Source organism: Rutilus rutilus, assembly GCF_951802725.1.
Source record: "Rutilus rutilus genome assembly, chromosome: 24".
NCBI lineage: Eukaryota > Metazoa > Chordata > Actinopteri > Cypriniformes > Leuciscidae > Rutilus > Rutilus rutilus.
The window spans coordinates 27243188-27260179 of record NC_140228.1 but is presented as its reverse complement, the minus strand read 5'-3'; the positions used below and the strand labels follow the sequence as shown (position 1 = coordinate 27260179).

Sequence of the window (16992 nt, the reverse complement as noted above, 5' to 3'; positions counted from 1 at the left end):
TAGGAACGCTGACATAATCTGACTAGCTCAAGTGGAAACCTTATGAAGACTGACATAATCTTGTTGTGAGTTAATTCACTCAACTTGACTCAAATGTCAAATGTCACAACCACTAAATGAGACAGACATAGAGTTTCACTGATTTTAAGCACCTGGAATCTCTAAAGTTACATGTTGACACGAGAGAGGATCTTTGCTTGGTAGATCAGATCCAAATAATCGCTCGATATCTGAATTGACTCTAAGGCCGGCGACCCACTGGCTGCGTGGCGTGAGCGTGACGTTTCTGTTGCATGGTGTTTTCTATGTCTTTGCACACCAGAAACGTGTCTGACGCGGCGCTGCTGCTGCTAGGTGACATGATAAGCCTCATTGTTGATATATTCGACATATGGGGAGAGAGTTGTGGAAGGCCTATACTTCATGTTAAACATAAATATATAGCAGCAAAGACAACGTCGGCAGTGTTGACGGCAAAATAGGCTACGGAATATTTCGTTCTGTATTGACAGGTGCAATATTTGAAAATCGACAATATATTTTTTAATTACATTTATATCTGCATTTATGTCAAAACCTAGAGACATTTATTAATATGTATTCATATCAAAATGATTATAAACATCTTTTCCTATTCTATTTTGCCTGGAAACGCTTCCAACACGCTTGCGTGTCTCGTGAAAAACAGGCGTCGGCTCTATTTCTAGCATACACGAGCGGCGCGTGTCACGCAGGCAGTGTGTAAGCTCTAACCTGTTAACATAAGAGCCGAAATAAAAACGCTCAGGCCACGCAGCCAGTGTGTAGCCGGCCTAAGGGCCCTGTTTTAATGATCTAAGCGCACGGCGCAATTTCACTTAGGGCGTGTCCGAATCCACTTTTGCTAGTTTAACGACAGGAAAAATGGTCGGCGCGCCAGGCGCATGGTCTAAAAGGGTTGTCCCTGTTCTCTTAATGAGTAATGGGTGTGTTTTGGGATTTACGTGCGTTTAACCAATCAGAGTCTCACCTCCCATTCCCTTTAAATGCCAGTTGTGCTCGCACGCCATGGCAGATTCACTATTTGAGTGAGTAATTGAACCATTAAATGAACAGATTAGTCCAAAAACATTGATTAAATAAGGAAAAGACGAGTTATAAATGCTCATTTGCCTCTGGACACAGAAGTATTGCATTGGCATTTGACTGAAATGTAACATCTATGCAAAATAATCCTTGAATCATTTCTAATTTAAGGTCATTCCCGTTTCGAATATGTGATTGTGTTCTGTCAACAATAAGCATAAACATTCTGCATTTCCATTGTGTAGTGTGGATCATTCATTGCAGCATTTAAACGGATTCTCATGTTTAAGAAGCTGCTTGACAAATAATTTATGCCACTGCTACTGTTATCCTTTTTTTTTTTTTTTTAACACCTTAAAATGCACATGTGTACATGTGGAAAATAAAAAAAATTCGGCATGCCCCCGAACCCCCCTTGCAAGATCCCTTTAGCAAGGACCTCTGTGTTTATAAAACCCTGCGTACGGCCCTGGGGCCTCATTTATAACCGTTGCGTACGCATAAAACAGGCCCTGAAAGAGCCGTACGCCACTTCTGACGCATAAGTTGTGATTTATAAAAACAAACTTGACGGGAAATTTTGCGCACCTGCACGCAAACTCTGACCCATGCGTACGAACGTTTTGGAGATGGAGCAGTTTGGTGACACCGATGGTGAGCTGGAGTTAAATGTCTTTTTGGTCACTTTTAGACAGAAAATCTAAAGAAAATTAAACATATACAGAAAGATAATACAAAATATAATTTCACTCACCAAGCCTGTCACTTGAAGCAAATATCCATCCCTTCTTAAATGTCCACGCCAGCGAGCGCGTTGGGCCGTTTAGTGAAACTGACGCAAATAACAGTTTAAATAAATAAAATAATGATTTAAACTATGTTTTACTTCTGGTATAAACATTTAGATTAAATATGGCATTCAAATTAATGGAGTTACACACTTAAACATGAAATCATTAGTGAGAGTTACACATTTTTTTTTATAGCCTATTCAGTCAATAGAAATATTTGCTGTGGATGCGATGCTTCTGAACACTTTTCCTGTGGCCTGCTGTTTTAATGTTTAACCACAGAGATAATTGCTTATCATGATAATACCAGATTGTCTGAGAAAATAGTTTCGTGCAAATAATGCCCAAGGCCCATCTGTTTCCATAAAAAATATAAATCAATTAAAAATACAATTCGGCCAGTGGAAAAGATTGAGAAAAACTTTCTCTGAAATGTATTTGACACTATTTGATTTATGTATTCAAAAACAAGGCAAGGATAGGCAACTACATGATTTTTATTAATGTAATGTGTCTTGTACCGTTAAACGTTATCACGTGGATGAATAATCATATGCAAATGATATGCAGATGAGGATCTGCATAGTAAAACTAGGCGTTGTAAGCTCCATATATGGTTATTTCGGGTGGAGACGCATGTGCGCACAATCTTCCGCTGACTGGGATTTATAAAGTGAATTCTGCGCAGGTTCTGGCGTACGAACGGTTTTATAAGTCTGAATATTTTTTTGCGTACGCCATTTTTGGCTTTTGGGCGCACGTACACTTTTAGTAAGGTTCCTACGCACAGTTTTATAAATGAGACCCCTGCTCATGCTGTTCATTTTTCATATAATCAATATAGATGAAATAAAAAATAAATAACATTATATTATTTATTTATAATTGCGGTTAAAAACGATAAGGTAACGATAACGATAAAACGATATTATATATAGTTTGTGATATTAGCTCACTTTGCAGCAAAAGCTCTGTTTGCTTTTATTATTTGAGAAATAAAAACTTAGTTAAAGTTCTGCAAATGGTGAATTATTTGTATGACTACATCACAAAGAGTCAAGTTAGATTGAAAACATTGAAATTTCATAAAAGTGTGTAAATAATAGAAACGCAGTTCAGAATGGCCTTTCTTTAAATGCAAATGTTCTTTGAGTATTTCATTTGTGAAAGTAATGCATGTACTCATACTCCTAATTACAAGAAGAACAAAAACTTCACACTGGGTGTGTGACAGGCTGTGGAATGGGGTTTGGCCGAGGAAAATTTTTAAAAAAATCCCTGACCAATACGTACTGTATAGGCTTTTTAAAAGTCACAGGGTACATATCTGTGCATTTATACAGTTTATTTTATTTATTTTTTATTTCAAAAGTGCAGATGTTTTAGTTTGGGCTTACATGTTTCATGGCAAGTAAAGCTAAAACTATTGCAATTTATTTTTTAAATACTGGGAAATATACTCTTGTTCCATTTAGTGACAGGGTAAGTACAATAGAAATACATACACACAATCTAACATCACTGACTCGGAAACCTTTATTTGAAAAACAACTTATTACAGTTGGTCTGAAGTGATAGTCTATTTTTTGCAATTTTTCATAAAAACACTTATCCTTTCACTTCAGAAAACAATGATCCATCCATTAGGGTCGTATGGATTACTGTAGTTATTGCAGTATGTGCTGTTTGATGCTCCAACTTTTAGGAACACATGAGCTTGTACATACGTTACGAATATGTAATCAGTTTACTAATCATACGTTACGGATTATACGTATTCCCAGAGATGTATTTTTTATTTTTCTAAAAACCTTAATTTGTGTTAATCTGAAGAAGGAAAGTCGTATATATCTCGGATGGCATGAGGGTTAAAGATGAGTAAATGGTGAGGATGCATTTCTGTGTGTACTGCATTTTCTTTTAATACAGAATAGCAAGAGACATGATCTCTTCTTCAGATTCATCAGTGGAAAGAAAGAAAAAGAAGAAGAGGAACAAAAGGAAGAAGCCAAGAAAGAGAAAAAAATGGGGGACAAAATGTGCTACTCTCTGTTTAGACTTCAGCATTCGAAATGAATTGTTGATTAAAAAAAGCAGTTTTAAATGCAACAGAAGTGTTGTAAATCTGTTTTGAATTAAGTTTTTCAAATAAAGGTTTCCGAGTCAGTGATATAAGATTGTATATGTATTTTTATTGTACTTACCCTGTAACTACATGAAACAAGAGGGTAACAAGCACCACTTTAATTTACAGCCCACAATGTCTGTTTACTGTACCTGTTTACTATACTGTACCCTGTAACTATTAAGCAAAAGTTGCAATAGTTTTAGTTTTCAGTCCACTTTTGTTAAAAAGATAACTGTATAAATGCATAGATATGTACCCTGTAATTAAAAAAAAGTCTATACAGTATGTATTGGTACACCATTATTTCAGAAAGGTATGCAGTGTATGTTCTTGCTAAATTGCTCCCAAATGTAAGATTGTTGTATCTTAATAGTATAATAAGAACCCCTTAGTGCTAAAATACTTACAGTATAAATAATTAGTTAATTCTCCTGGTTGTTACCCCCTTTATTCCCAAAACGTTACATATTGTTCCCTTATACATGTAAGTATTTTATAGGTACACTATAATTACCGAATGTTACACTGTAAAATCGCTTTAATTACGCAGTACTTTCCGGGCTGTAATCTAAAGCGTTACCCTTTTTTTGTGTGTGACGTATATACTGTATACACCTGGTATTAAGATGCGTTGTGGTTGATCAGATCACAAGTACTCGAGGGAGACACATTCCCCTTTACACCTGGTGTTTTAATTACTCGTTTGTCCATTTTCAATCACTTCTGTCCTGATTTCTTTGAGGTGAGGGTCTATGGGTGGGTAAATGTATGGACTTTTTCAGATCTTTCGATCTAATTGACGAAATAAACCTGCGCAATTTACATATGAACGCGCCCGTAGACGGAAGAACATCCGGAGAGCATCAGCTTTAGTTTCTGCTCTGACAGACGTAAGCTCAGCCGAACACTGTGAGTGTGTGTTAGAAATCAGGAATGGAGAGAGAACATTGTGCTTGTTACGTTTTTTTGTCTTCAGCCCAAACTTGGGTCTTAATGCCAACACAGTTTTAAATCCCATCTAGCTAGAGCTCTTCCTGTAATGTTTACACAGTAGACGTCTTTTGTGGCTGTTTGAACGCTTTCCACCACATGAGCTTCTACACTATGAGAGCAATCCGGTCAAATGCGTTTTCAACAACCTCTGGAAGTGGTCAAAAGTCGGCAAGCTCAAAACGTTTTACACCCCGTTTACACCTGTATTTAGCGTCGTCAATTGTGATCCGATTGATGAAAATTTATCTTAAAGGGATACTTCACCTCTGGAAAGATGGATGTGTATTTAAAATGGGTCATTTATGTGGAAGAATTGTGTTAAATTATTTTTGAAGACAGGAGAAAATGTATTTTTGGCTTATGTGGATGAAAGACAACAACTCCCAGAATGCACTTGCTTCACTGCCCTAGGAGGCCACTCCCAAGCCACGCCTACCGGTAAGAGAGCGCAGGCTACTAGTGAGTGTGACGGACTCTGCCCGGGATTTCGCGATTGCCCAAAATGTCCGGGATTCGGCTTTTGCGTTCTACAGTCGCCATTCATCATGTTTACTGTGGCGAGCAGGACAAGACTGAGGGGCGCGGGAGAACGGCGCGCGGCCGGTGGCGTGATTGCTGATGAGCGACACCTGTGAGACGCACCGGTCTCGTATCTCTCACGGAGGAGCGGGAATTTTCTTAGCAATGTTAAAACTCACATCAACCGATCACTTGTTTAGCGTTCATGTAAACACTACATTCAGATTCACCAATCGGAATGAATTCAGTTAGACTGAAACAAAAGGTGTGCATGTAAAGAATGAATGGCGACTGCAGAAAGCAAAAGCCGAATCCCGGACATTTTTGGACGATCTCGACGGACAGACATGTCTGGGAAAAAGAGGATGGTAACCCCTACTACTCAGCTTTCTCCACAGAGCAAGAGCCTGCTAGCTTAGCTTCCAAAGAAAGACGGCTGACACTGTGTACATTCTGTGAGTGAGATCCCACCCTCTATGGGCGGGTTGAAGACATGCAGGACAGCTCCTACTACTGGCTGTAGTCTCTCGCCTCTGGCCAAAAAATCCTCTGATGACGCAAAATGACGATTTTTTCCAGACAAAAAATACATAAATCTCTCGTCTCAGGGGGATATGAGGGTGGAAAGCACGGTAATTCGAAAATACTACAGGTTTTCTACTAATACAAAGCTTAATGCTAAATCCTGAAGTATCCCTTTAATACCAGGTGTGAGAGATGGAGAACAAGCTCATCTGAAGTTAGACAACCTCACAAATATGCAAAGAAAAAGAGCTAAATAATTGCATAAGTGTATATATATATATATACAGTATTGTGCAAAAGTCTTAGGCATGTTAATATCCCAAAAAATGGTTTTAAGTCAGTTATTTATATCTTTTGCTGTAGTGTGTCAGTAGGAAATATCAGTTTACATTTCCAAACATTCTTTTTGCCATTAATTGTAATAATCCAGTGAGATTTGTGTATGCACAAGGAGTCTGACAACAGCCGGTATGATCTGATCTCACCATCATCGAGTCCGTCTGTGATTACATGAAGAAACAGAAAAAACTGAGACAGACTAAATCCAGAAGAACTGCGGGAACGTCTCCAAGATGCTTGAAGAAACCTTCCTGCAAAGCTTCCTGAAAAACTATGCGCAAGTGTACCTGGACAAAAGCCGTTTTAAACACAAAGGGTCGTTACACCATATATTGATTTGAATTAGTTTTAATTCAGATCATCCTGGCTGTTGTCAGACTCCTTGTGCATACACAAATCTCACTGGATTATTACAATTAATGGCAAGAAGAATGTTTGGAAATGTAAACTGATATTTCCTACTGATACACTACAGCAAAATATATAAATAACGGACTTAAAAACATTTTTTTTTGGGGGGGGGGGGGGGGGGGGCGGGGGATGGGGGATATTAACATGCCTAAGACTTTTGCACAGTAGTGTATATATATATATATATATATATATATATATATACATATATATACACACACACACATTTCAATTACTTAAAAATATACAGTATATTATTTTTCTATAGATAGATAAATGGGTAGATAGAAAAATAATATATATGTAATATTTAAATAATTGTAAAAACTTCAGTCACGAATAAAGAATGGACTTTTCCAAACATCTTCTGCCGTGTGTGAGATTGTCATCAGAGTTCGACCACAGCTCTCAACACTCCCACACTCTTCATTTGAAATCACACACAGACACACTCCCACCAGACACTCATCATCTTCTGATCCTCAAGGTTACTCACATTCTCACAGTCACTTTCTCTCATGAGATTAAAGGCTGTACGATTCATAGACCATTTGGCGTTTAAAAACAAAAATATTATTGTAGTGATTTTGTGTCTTTCACGCTTCCTCAATACTGTTTTAATATTGCTGCTAGTCTATTGAGTCTAAGAAAAACATCAATTCTGCCTTGGACCAAGGAGCGCATCAATGGTATGTATCAACGTCAAGGGAGGGGGATTGGAGGTAAGAGCTTTCTGAATTTGTGCAAATGAGAGGTGAAGGCTTTCATGAGGACAATCTTGATCTAGAGTAATTACAGCTAGGTGAGATTGACAAGGGTTTGAGCTAAACTCTGCAGGCCAGATTTTCAGAAACCCAAACAGTGAGCAGTTTTTATCAGTATTAAGTAAATAAACTGCATGCTTTATCGAAAAAAATTAAGTTATGTGGAATTGTCAAGGTCACATAACTTAATTTTTTCAATTAAGCATTAAGTTTGTGTTTTGTGTAAGTGAACTGAACACTTTTTACAGTGTGACACCTGGAATAAAATTTTCTCCAGCCATATCTGCACATCACAAACTCATGCCAACTCCAAAATCATGGCAGCAAGTTCTACCAAGGCACAATGTCAACTTCAGACTGAGACTTCCAACCTGGTACCTCTGACCTCAAGCGCTCAAGGAATCTCAGCGCTCCGAGGAACAAGTTCACGCCTGCTCCAGGCTGCCGTGCAGATGGTTTTCCAATCCTTCTCTTCAATTTCTTTGTCCTCCTTTACTTTTTCCCATCTCTAAAACCACAGGTTCACTCCAGGTCTGCTTAGTTCATTTCATTGCTCGCCGGTTGCTCCGGAAACCATCCGTCGGCATGGCAACGGCCTACACACGCAAAACTGGAAGTGACGGCGGCATGGGTTCCTCCCATTGGCTGAGGACAGAGAGGTGCAGCGTGGGATGCAGGAGGAGGCTAATGTCATGTGCAGCTGGCCGGGCTGGATAACCCGTTTCCTTCTCCGAACGTGTCAGCGGAACACAAACTGAAAACAGGAAAGCACTTCCCAGAGCTCTCCCTGGACTTCATATCCGGGCATCCTGAGATTCGCCGTGCAGAGCGACGTCAAACATAAACAAACAACGGTTTCGTGGCGATAGCAGAAGAGATTGAGTACGGTTATCGTAACCTTCACACCTCCGCCCGCTTTCGTGGGGAGTAATTGGCCTCTTCGTGATGCTACACTTCTAAAAGACAAACTCGTTCGAGTTTTTCCAGGGCTCTCCAGGGACGCCGTTGGAAGATGGCTGACCTTTGCCAAGTTCTGACCTTCACCATTACCGACACTCTCCGTGGCTGTCATTAAGACTGCCAACTTAAGCTGGAAAGTCTTCCCCAGCGAAGCCTTGGAGAGCTGACATCTGTTTCTTCATAGACACTCTGGGATTTGATCACACCATTATTATGTCAGCAAAAGGTTATTGGTTTGAGTCTTAATTGTCCGTTCTAACTAAATGGAAGGACCTTAGGGCTGAGTACACGACCTTGTGCAGATTATGATTTGAGAGTTATATCATCCAAGGGACTTATTTAAAAAATTCTCGGGTGAAATGAACTGGAACAGTATAAACAGATGACTCATTCAGGAAAACTCTCTTTAACTCTGGACTGAGCCGGGCAGCTTTCTCAACATGCCGTCAGAACGAGGCTCAGGACCTCAGTGCTTTCCAACCTGAGCTAAACATCGCCATCAAAAACACATTTGCACACCCTGCACCCGAAAACGCGTACCTGCCCGATAGGATTTATGAAACGGGAGACAGAAAGTATTAGGTGACGTTACGTACGGCATCTGTTGAGATTCTTTGTGCGCAACCAGCTGACAGATTTTGGTATCCCACAATCTTATGGGATCCATCAGACTCTAAAAGCTTGAAAAATAATCATTTAATGTGTAATATAATTTTTCTGGTTAAAAAACAAAAAAAAATTGCTTGTTTCTTTGTTGAATGCATCTTAAATAGGGTGACCATTTTGAACTTGAATACACCTGATAAACTAGAAGACACTAGTACTGTTTAAAAACAGTTGAACACAACTGTCATGCTACTGAATGTGGTTAAGTTAGTAGCATTGACTGTTATAGTTTGTTACAGTCTAAGGGCCAGATTTACTAAACAGGGCAAATTAGCATTAGCCTGGCTCCGCCCTCCTGCGTACTTCCGCTCAATTTTATTTCCCTTCAGTACTACGTCTGGGATTGTGGTGTATTCTTTGGTTTTCTCCGATCATTTTTTTGGCGGTCCAATCAGCGAACAGAGGGAGTGGCTGAGAACGATGACGTTGAGGTCGTGCGCTAGTTTGAGTTATGGCAGATCCAGAGTGACTCTGGGCAGATCCAATAGTTTTAAACTTCAACAGAGTACCCGCCTACAAGGAAGTTAACGCTTGTCAATGGAGAGAGGCCAGACTCTCTGTACAAATGAAATGTACGAGAGTCTGGTAGAACCAGGCTAAATTAGCATGAGAGCGCAATTCCAAAACAGCGCCGACGGAAGTGGAAAGTTTTGCGCATGATCTACTGACGATGCGCAAATTAAAGAACACAAACACAGCCGGATCATTTCCATAATGAACAACACAATCTAACAAGAGCAGTGCAGATTAGCGTCTGGTTTAAGACATGCTTTTTTGAGTGTTAAATAATGGCGCAAACACCAGTACACTGACTAGAGCAAACCTTCGTAAATCACCTTGCCTGATTCATCTAAATACTACTCTAAATTTTGCGTCTGAAAGGGAAACTCCTACAAATGCATATGCAATAAGGTCAGCCGCAAAAATAACCCCGTCCACGCCTTTTCAGCGCTAATTGTGTCTTTGGTAAATCCCGACAGTCGTTTTTTTAACACCAAAAGTGGGTTTGCACTGACGCAAGATGTAAATAAATCTGGGCCTAAGACTGCTAAATACTCAAAAGACTCAGAATGCAGATATATACATTAAAGTTGCGATGAAACTCAAGAAGCGACAGATCTTTTTCTTCAATATTGTGACAACAGATCATCAAAAAAGATGTATCGGTTTCATGCATCGGTTGTTGATTAGATGGAAGTAGATCTGAATGTGAGCTTGCAGTCAGTTGTAATAGAGAGGTGGGGTTTAGGGGGACTAAATGAGTGGGGAAATCAAGGTTAAAAAATTAAACTCGTTCCCTGTAAGATGCATTTTGAAAATACACTGGGTGAATTTTCATTTCATGCCGATTAAGTTGAACCTTCTCCTCTGCGTTCACTCTCATTGCGTTGTTCTGCTATGAGTCAGTGTCCCAAGTCGCAGGAAATCGGACATGAAAGATTTGGCAGTTAGACATCAGAAATGGTGCTTATTCCTCTGCTCAGCTAAACAACTCCACCGCACATTAGTCCAGAGCTAAGAGCCTTGATAGGACTGTGAAGTGAACTCGTGCCTTGAACTCACACCTGCGACGGCTCACTACGGCCAATAAACGGGAATAACATCCTCGATGGAAGATAATGGCGCTTCTGGATCATTTCAGATTCAATGAGCCACAGATAAGACACATTGTGATTTTATTGAACATGCAAAATTTACTTTGTTAAATGTTGCATTATTCAAAAGACAAACGTTTCCAGAAGGCCCAAGATTTAAGATGCTGCAAAGCAATGAGAACTAGTCTTCTTTGTCTCTAATGTAAAAAATAAATAAATAATTAAATCACCTTTGCCGTTTAATGAAATGATCTCAAATGTTTTATTACAGCATATTTTTTACATTGCAAGTTGTTGAGCGTATGAAGAGATTATTACAGTAACGGTATGGGTGAATCTCACAAATAAATGTCTCGGCCTTATTTCACCTCATAATGAAAACAAATTTATTTTTCATGGGAGTTTACCACATTTTCACAAATTCTGTGCTGTACTGTACAGATGCTTACCATGATATATACTTAAAATTGTACAGTACACTTTATTATATTACACTTACATTTTTCTTTAGTTTTTTTTCTTTCTGGCTATACTGAGAATCAGATGGTGCCGATGAAAAAAAAAAAGCAAATCATAATGGTCTTTAATTTTAAACAAAAGCACCTATGCAATAATTTTACACAATATGTATTCCTTTTGATTTCTGGGTTAAATCTGGCACGAGTTTCCGAGAGTAGTAGGTACCATTATCCTGAACACGCGGTGCGGATATCTGCACGTTATTGATCGTTTAAAAGAAGCACGTCATTTGGCAGCGCACAATCTTTCGTGTGAACTGAATGCGTCGTTATGTCATTATTTTTACTTTTGCAGTTTCCTCTCTGATGGACATTCATCAGTTTAATCACAACCATTATTTCCACTGAGCCGAGAAGGAAGGCAGTATTTTTCTTTTCCCGCCTGGCCGATCCTGGCAGGATTGTTCAGAAATGTTTATCCCAGCCTGAGGAGTTCTCCCGTTTGACGTCTCTCACCGCACCTTGTTCTGAGTGACGGCCCGTGAGGCTAGCAGTCGGTCGATGACATCATCGCTGTACCCCAGGGTGTCTCGGAGAACCTGGACCGTGTGCTGGCCGATCACAGGGGGGGGAGCCGGGCTGCGGGACTCAAAACTACTGAAGCGCACAGCAGGGCCTGTGTGGGAACAATAAATCAAGTTACTTTTTGATACCAAAAACCTCCAAAATCTCCAAGATCATTCAATAGACGCCAGTGTTCAAAAGTTCGGGAGATTGTGTAACATTTTTGAAATAAGTCTCTTCTGCTCACAAAGGCTGCATTTTTTTTTAGTACAGTAAAAACAGTAATATTGTGAAATATTATTACAATTTAAAACTTTTCCATGTGACTATATTTAAAATGTAATTCATTCCTGTGATCAAAGCTGAATTTTCAGCATCATTACTCCAGTCTTCAGTGTCACATGATCCTTCAGAAATCATTCCAATATGATTTGCTGCTCCCCCCAAAAAAACATCAGTATTGAAAGTGTATTATTTGATACAAGACTGTACGAAGATTCGATTTTTATTTCTTTAAACTCTTTAAACTAGGCATACCAATAAACATGGGGATGACAGCCCTAAAAATACATTTTCATAATTTTTTTTGTTTCAATTTTAAGTTTGAAAACTCCTGGCCTATGTGACGATCTGGCACAAAATAAGTGAAATGGAGCTGGAATGTGGCGCAACTTCGTTGTGGATCGTTCTAGCCCAATTTACCTCCTGTTAAACAGCATGACAGTCAGAATGCAAAACATTTACAATGTATTTTAAACAAAGACAACTAAGAGAAGTGTAGGAGGGGCCTTTGAGGAAATGGCTAAAAGCTTTTACTCACATACGTCAAACCTGCAGGAAAGTCCATAAGGCTACTGACTTACAATCATCGTGGAATATAAACACAGCCTACATATCCAAATGTGGCATTTACAGAAAGATGATGTCAAATGGATGAGTAGGTCATCTGGGTGAGTCACTTCCTCAAAAACTTCAGATATTGCAATCATTAGGCAGTATTAGCATTTCCTTCCCTTTTCTGGCTCTTCTCTTTGCAACTACAGTTAATTTCACTGAAACTAATTGTTTTTCCTCCCCCATGATTCTACGACAATTTAACCGATGCTCGTTCCGTGAAAAAAGGAAAGAGACGTTAACATTCATACACTGTTTTATGCAATAAGGGACATATACACCTACACACTTCACACGTTTGTTCCTCGTAGCGTTCTCCTACGCAGCTACAGGTCACATTCCCCACGAGTGCCGGAGCCAAACGCATCCCATAAATGTGTCTTGATTGCTTAACCTCCAACATCCAGAGCTTTTTCACATGTTTTCAAGGGCCTCACACAAAAGACATGCGGTTTTCAAAACAGAGACGGTGCGTGTCGACCAGAGGCGAGGCCTGACGCTCGTTATTAATGGCACTTTGGAAAGTCTCGTACTTCAAACGGACTGGAGAAAGACATGCAACAGATGACAGACGGCACGGATAACTTGGGCAACAGAAGCCCGAGTGAGAGCTCGAAATCACTTTCTTTCTAGTACGATTCTGTCTCTAGTCAGGCTATACAGTACACAACCATTTCCACATGTTCTCTTTGATTTCAGTGTGCTTCTGATGAGACAAAGATGAGCATGAGACAGCCTGACGTTTAAAAGTGTCATTTCTGGAGTGTCAGCCATAAATATAGTGAGCCTAATAAATATTTGAATGCTGAAGATGCACTTAAAACTTTATTAACGGATAACAAGATATAAAAGTGGCATCTGCAAACAAATGCGGCATGAACTAACTTAACTTTTCTGAGTCAGTTTTGCAATGACTTTTAATCAACTAGTGTTTTAGTGGATGTACTGTATGAGGACAGATCTCCTCAAGCTCACACAGGAACTACCAAATGTCCAAATATTTCTTTCTTCATTTTCAACAATATATCAATTGCTCTACAATTTAAAAGTCAATTAACGTCTTTCTGTTTAGCCTTTGCATGAAGTGTGCTTGTGCTTTTTTTTTTTTTCAAAATGTATTATTTTAATACTCCACATTTTTTGGGGGGGCTGCCATTTATTGGTCTAAAAAGGCTTGGTTATCAAATGCCACTGTATTTTTTTGTATTCCACAGTCTCCGAAAAATATGAATATAATAATTAATAAACACAACAAAGGCAAACACAAGACAAATGAAAGTTATATAATTAATGTGGATGGCTCGGATTATTTGGTTAAGAATGGGTGAAATTAAATAAGATTATTGTTTCTCAGGAGGAGGAGACTATGAAAAAGTACTTCCCTGTAGTACTGGGCTTGAACAGTCAATTACACACACTTATATGTCAAATTGCCCGTCTTTGTGAGTACATCATAGACACAGTCGTTTATGTTTTAAGTGAATGTAAATGGTTGAGAAAGAAAGCGCATGTGTATCAGTATATTAGATCAGTACATTTACTCTTAAAGGGACAGAAGCCTAATAAACCTGCTTTGCTCTATCATAGTTTTTTATTTCTAGTGCTTAAAGTTTTTATCTATTTATTTTGTGTAATTTTTTTGTCCTATTGATTGTAATCATTTTCTTTGTTCCAATTTTATCACTGGCTGTTTACTTGACTATTAGTATTATTTTTTTTTTACTTATGTTAGGCCAGTGTTAGTTTTTTATTTTATTTTAAAATTGGTAATGAGATTTATGAAATTTCAATTAAATGTTCTATATCATAAAAACTTTGTCTAAAGCAAAAATAACTATTGTGATATATATATATATATATTCACATCATGATATAAGATTTTGGTCATATCGCCAAAATGCAGACAGGTATTGGCGATAAGACATTTTACAGTAAGATAAGAAATTCCAGTCAGTCGTTGGGAAAACTCTGCACAGGAAATGTGCCATCATGAAGATGAGAGTCAAACGGCCATTTAAATAAAAGAAACATCCAAAAAAGGAGGGAACACCAGATCTCCAACACGATTGTGTACGTGTGTGTGGTTTCGCAGCCTCAGCAGTTCGAAGCAATGCCTTCACCACATCCTCTTCCCCCCTCCCTCGCTTCTGATCGACTGGCCACAGGCTCCCACATCTGCTTCTCCTCAGCCGGTACCGAGGCGAACGAGGGAGCGGGACACTCTTCTCCTCCGCGGGCATGGTCCAAGGTTTTCCTCTCGCTCTACCGCAACAAAGCCCGCTGTGTTCTTTCCTCCCATTCTGAACTTTATCCATTCACTACTCCTGCTCTCCACTGCACACTTCAGAGGGTCGGCCGGATAGACACGCTGCTCCTAACGTACCGCTTAGGGCCCAATTCAGTTCGGACTCTTTTGTGGACGGGATTTCAGGGCAAAACCCTGTCGCTAATCACCCACACGTCAATTACAATGAAATCTGGGTTCTTTGGACAAAAGTCTTTAATCTAATGATCAGTTCAGCATTAAATTAGATTAGATTAATAATGTAATAACGTTGTTTATTTAAACTGATTGTTATTATGAAGTGACACCTATGGATTGTTCCAGGGTTTCCTTTTAAATCATGAGTGTGAATTTGAAGTGAATTGGCCAGACCACGGTGGAAGTTAAATTGGAATTGGAAGAGAAAGGAATGAATTCTGGGAAATAATGTGTTTCATCCAAAACACTGTTAAAAAAAAAAATGCGGTCAGCAAGTACTGTAAATGGACATTTTTAATGGAATATTGCAGTATTTATCATAAATGTTTAATTGGTGCAGATCTTTTCTTTTAAATGTGCCTCATAATCTTTCAGCAAAATAACTCTCTTCTCTGATGACGAGGGCGGGGCAACCTGTCACTCGCATGAGATCAGCCAATAGCAAACCACAACCATTCAATCATCCAATGAATTCCACATGGACAAAATCAAGTCCCGCCCAACATTTTTTCTTGTTCCAGAAGATGTTTCACTCAGATACCCGTCACAATAGAGAAGAAAAGACTTGCGCAACTTCCGTTTCATGATGACTTCAATACTTTTAATTAAGCAAGGATGCATTTAATTGATACACAAATCTGAAGCTGCACAACTGTTTTCCACATTGATAATAATCAGAAATGTTTCTTGAGGAGCAAATCATCATATTAGAATGATTTCTGAAGGATCATGTGACACTGAAGACTGGAGCATTGATGCTGAAAATTCAGCTTTGCATAAATTTTTTTTTTAAATCGTAATATTTCTCAATGTTAACGGTTTTACTGTATTTTTAATCATAAAGTCTTGGTTAGCAGAAGAGACTTCTTTTAAACCTATAATAAAATCTTACTGACCCCAAACCTTTGAATGGCATCTATGACCAGATCTATAAACAGTAAAACAAGACTTTGTCAATCCAACATAGCCATTTTAATTCATTTTAAAGGGATACTCCACTTTTTTCGGAAATAGTTCAACTCCCACAGAGTTAAACAGTTGAGTTTTACCGTTTTCGAATCCATTCAGCCGATCTCCGGGTCTGGCAGTACCACTTTTAGCATAGCTTAGCATAGATCATTGAATCGGACAGGACCATTAGCATCTCTCGCAAAAAAATGACCAAAGAGTTTCGATGTTTCGAGTTTCGCCTGAAAATAGGTCTAATAGGTTAAACAAACTTAGTCCCGGTCACGTTGGAAGTTACTGAGCTGGGGACTATTTTCAGGCGCTGCGTCATATCATTACGCCTGCTGGACTCATGGTACGGCAGCAAAGTTTCTTGGTTATTACGCAGGAATGAGAGTATAGTTCCTAGCCATATCAGCCTAGAAAATCGCAACTTTTCATTTTCCGTCGGTCTTAGTAGACGATGTAACTACAGAAGTGTCAAGTTTTAAATAGGAAAAATATCAAAACTCTTTGGTCATTTTTTTGCGAGAGATGCTAATGGTCCTGTCCGATTCAATGATCTATGCTAAGCTATGCTAAAAGTGGTACCGCCAGACCCGGAGATCAGCTGAATGGATTCGAAAACGGTAAAACTCAACTGTTTAACTCTGGGGGAGTTGTAAAATGAGCCTATTTCCCAAAAAAGTGGAGTATCCCTTTAAGTACACTTCTTCACATTAAATTTTTTATTGTAATTCTGCACCCTGTTTCAAAACCAGGAGCTGAGCTGGAATGTAAAAGCCCTTCTCAGTTCAATTCTTATTGGGTTTCTACTAAAATTGCATTCAGCATGTTTAGAGTGTATTTGGGAATAAACAATGAAAAACAAATGTTCCAAAAGGGGGTTT

General features: G+C 38.9%; 1 protein-coding gene across 1 annotated transcript in view; it reads right to left on the bottom strand.

The window, feature by feature from the left end:
- Nucleotides 1–10990: 10990 nt before the first annotated feature.
- The window catches only part of sugct (succinyl-CoA:glutarate-CoA transferase), a 139173-nt gene continuing 133171 nt past the window's right edge, over nt 10991–16992 (bottom strand). Inside the window, exon 14 of the mRNA XM_084398685.1 lies at nt 10991–11890. Within this exon, the coding sequence (XP_084254811.1) occupies nt 11727–11890 (164 nt within the window). The 3' untranslated portion in view covers nt 10991–11726. The remainder of the gene's footprint in view (nt 11891–16992) is intronic.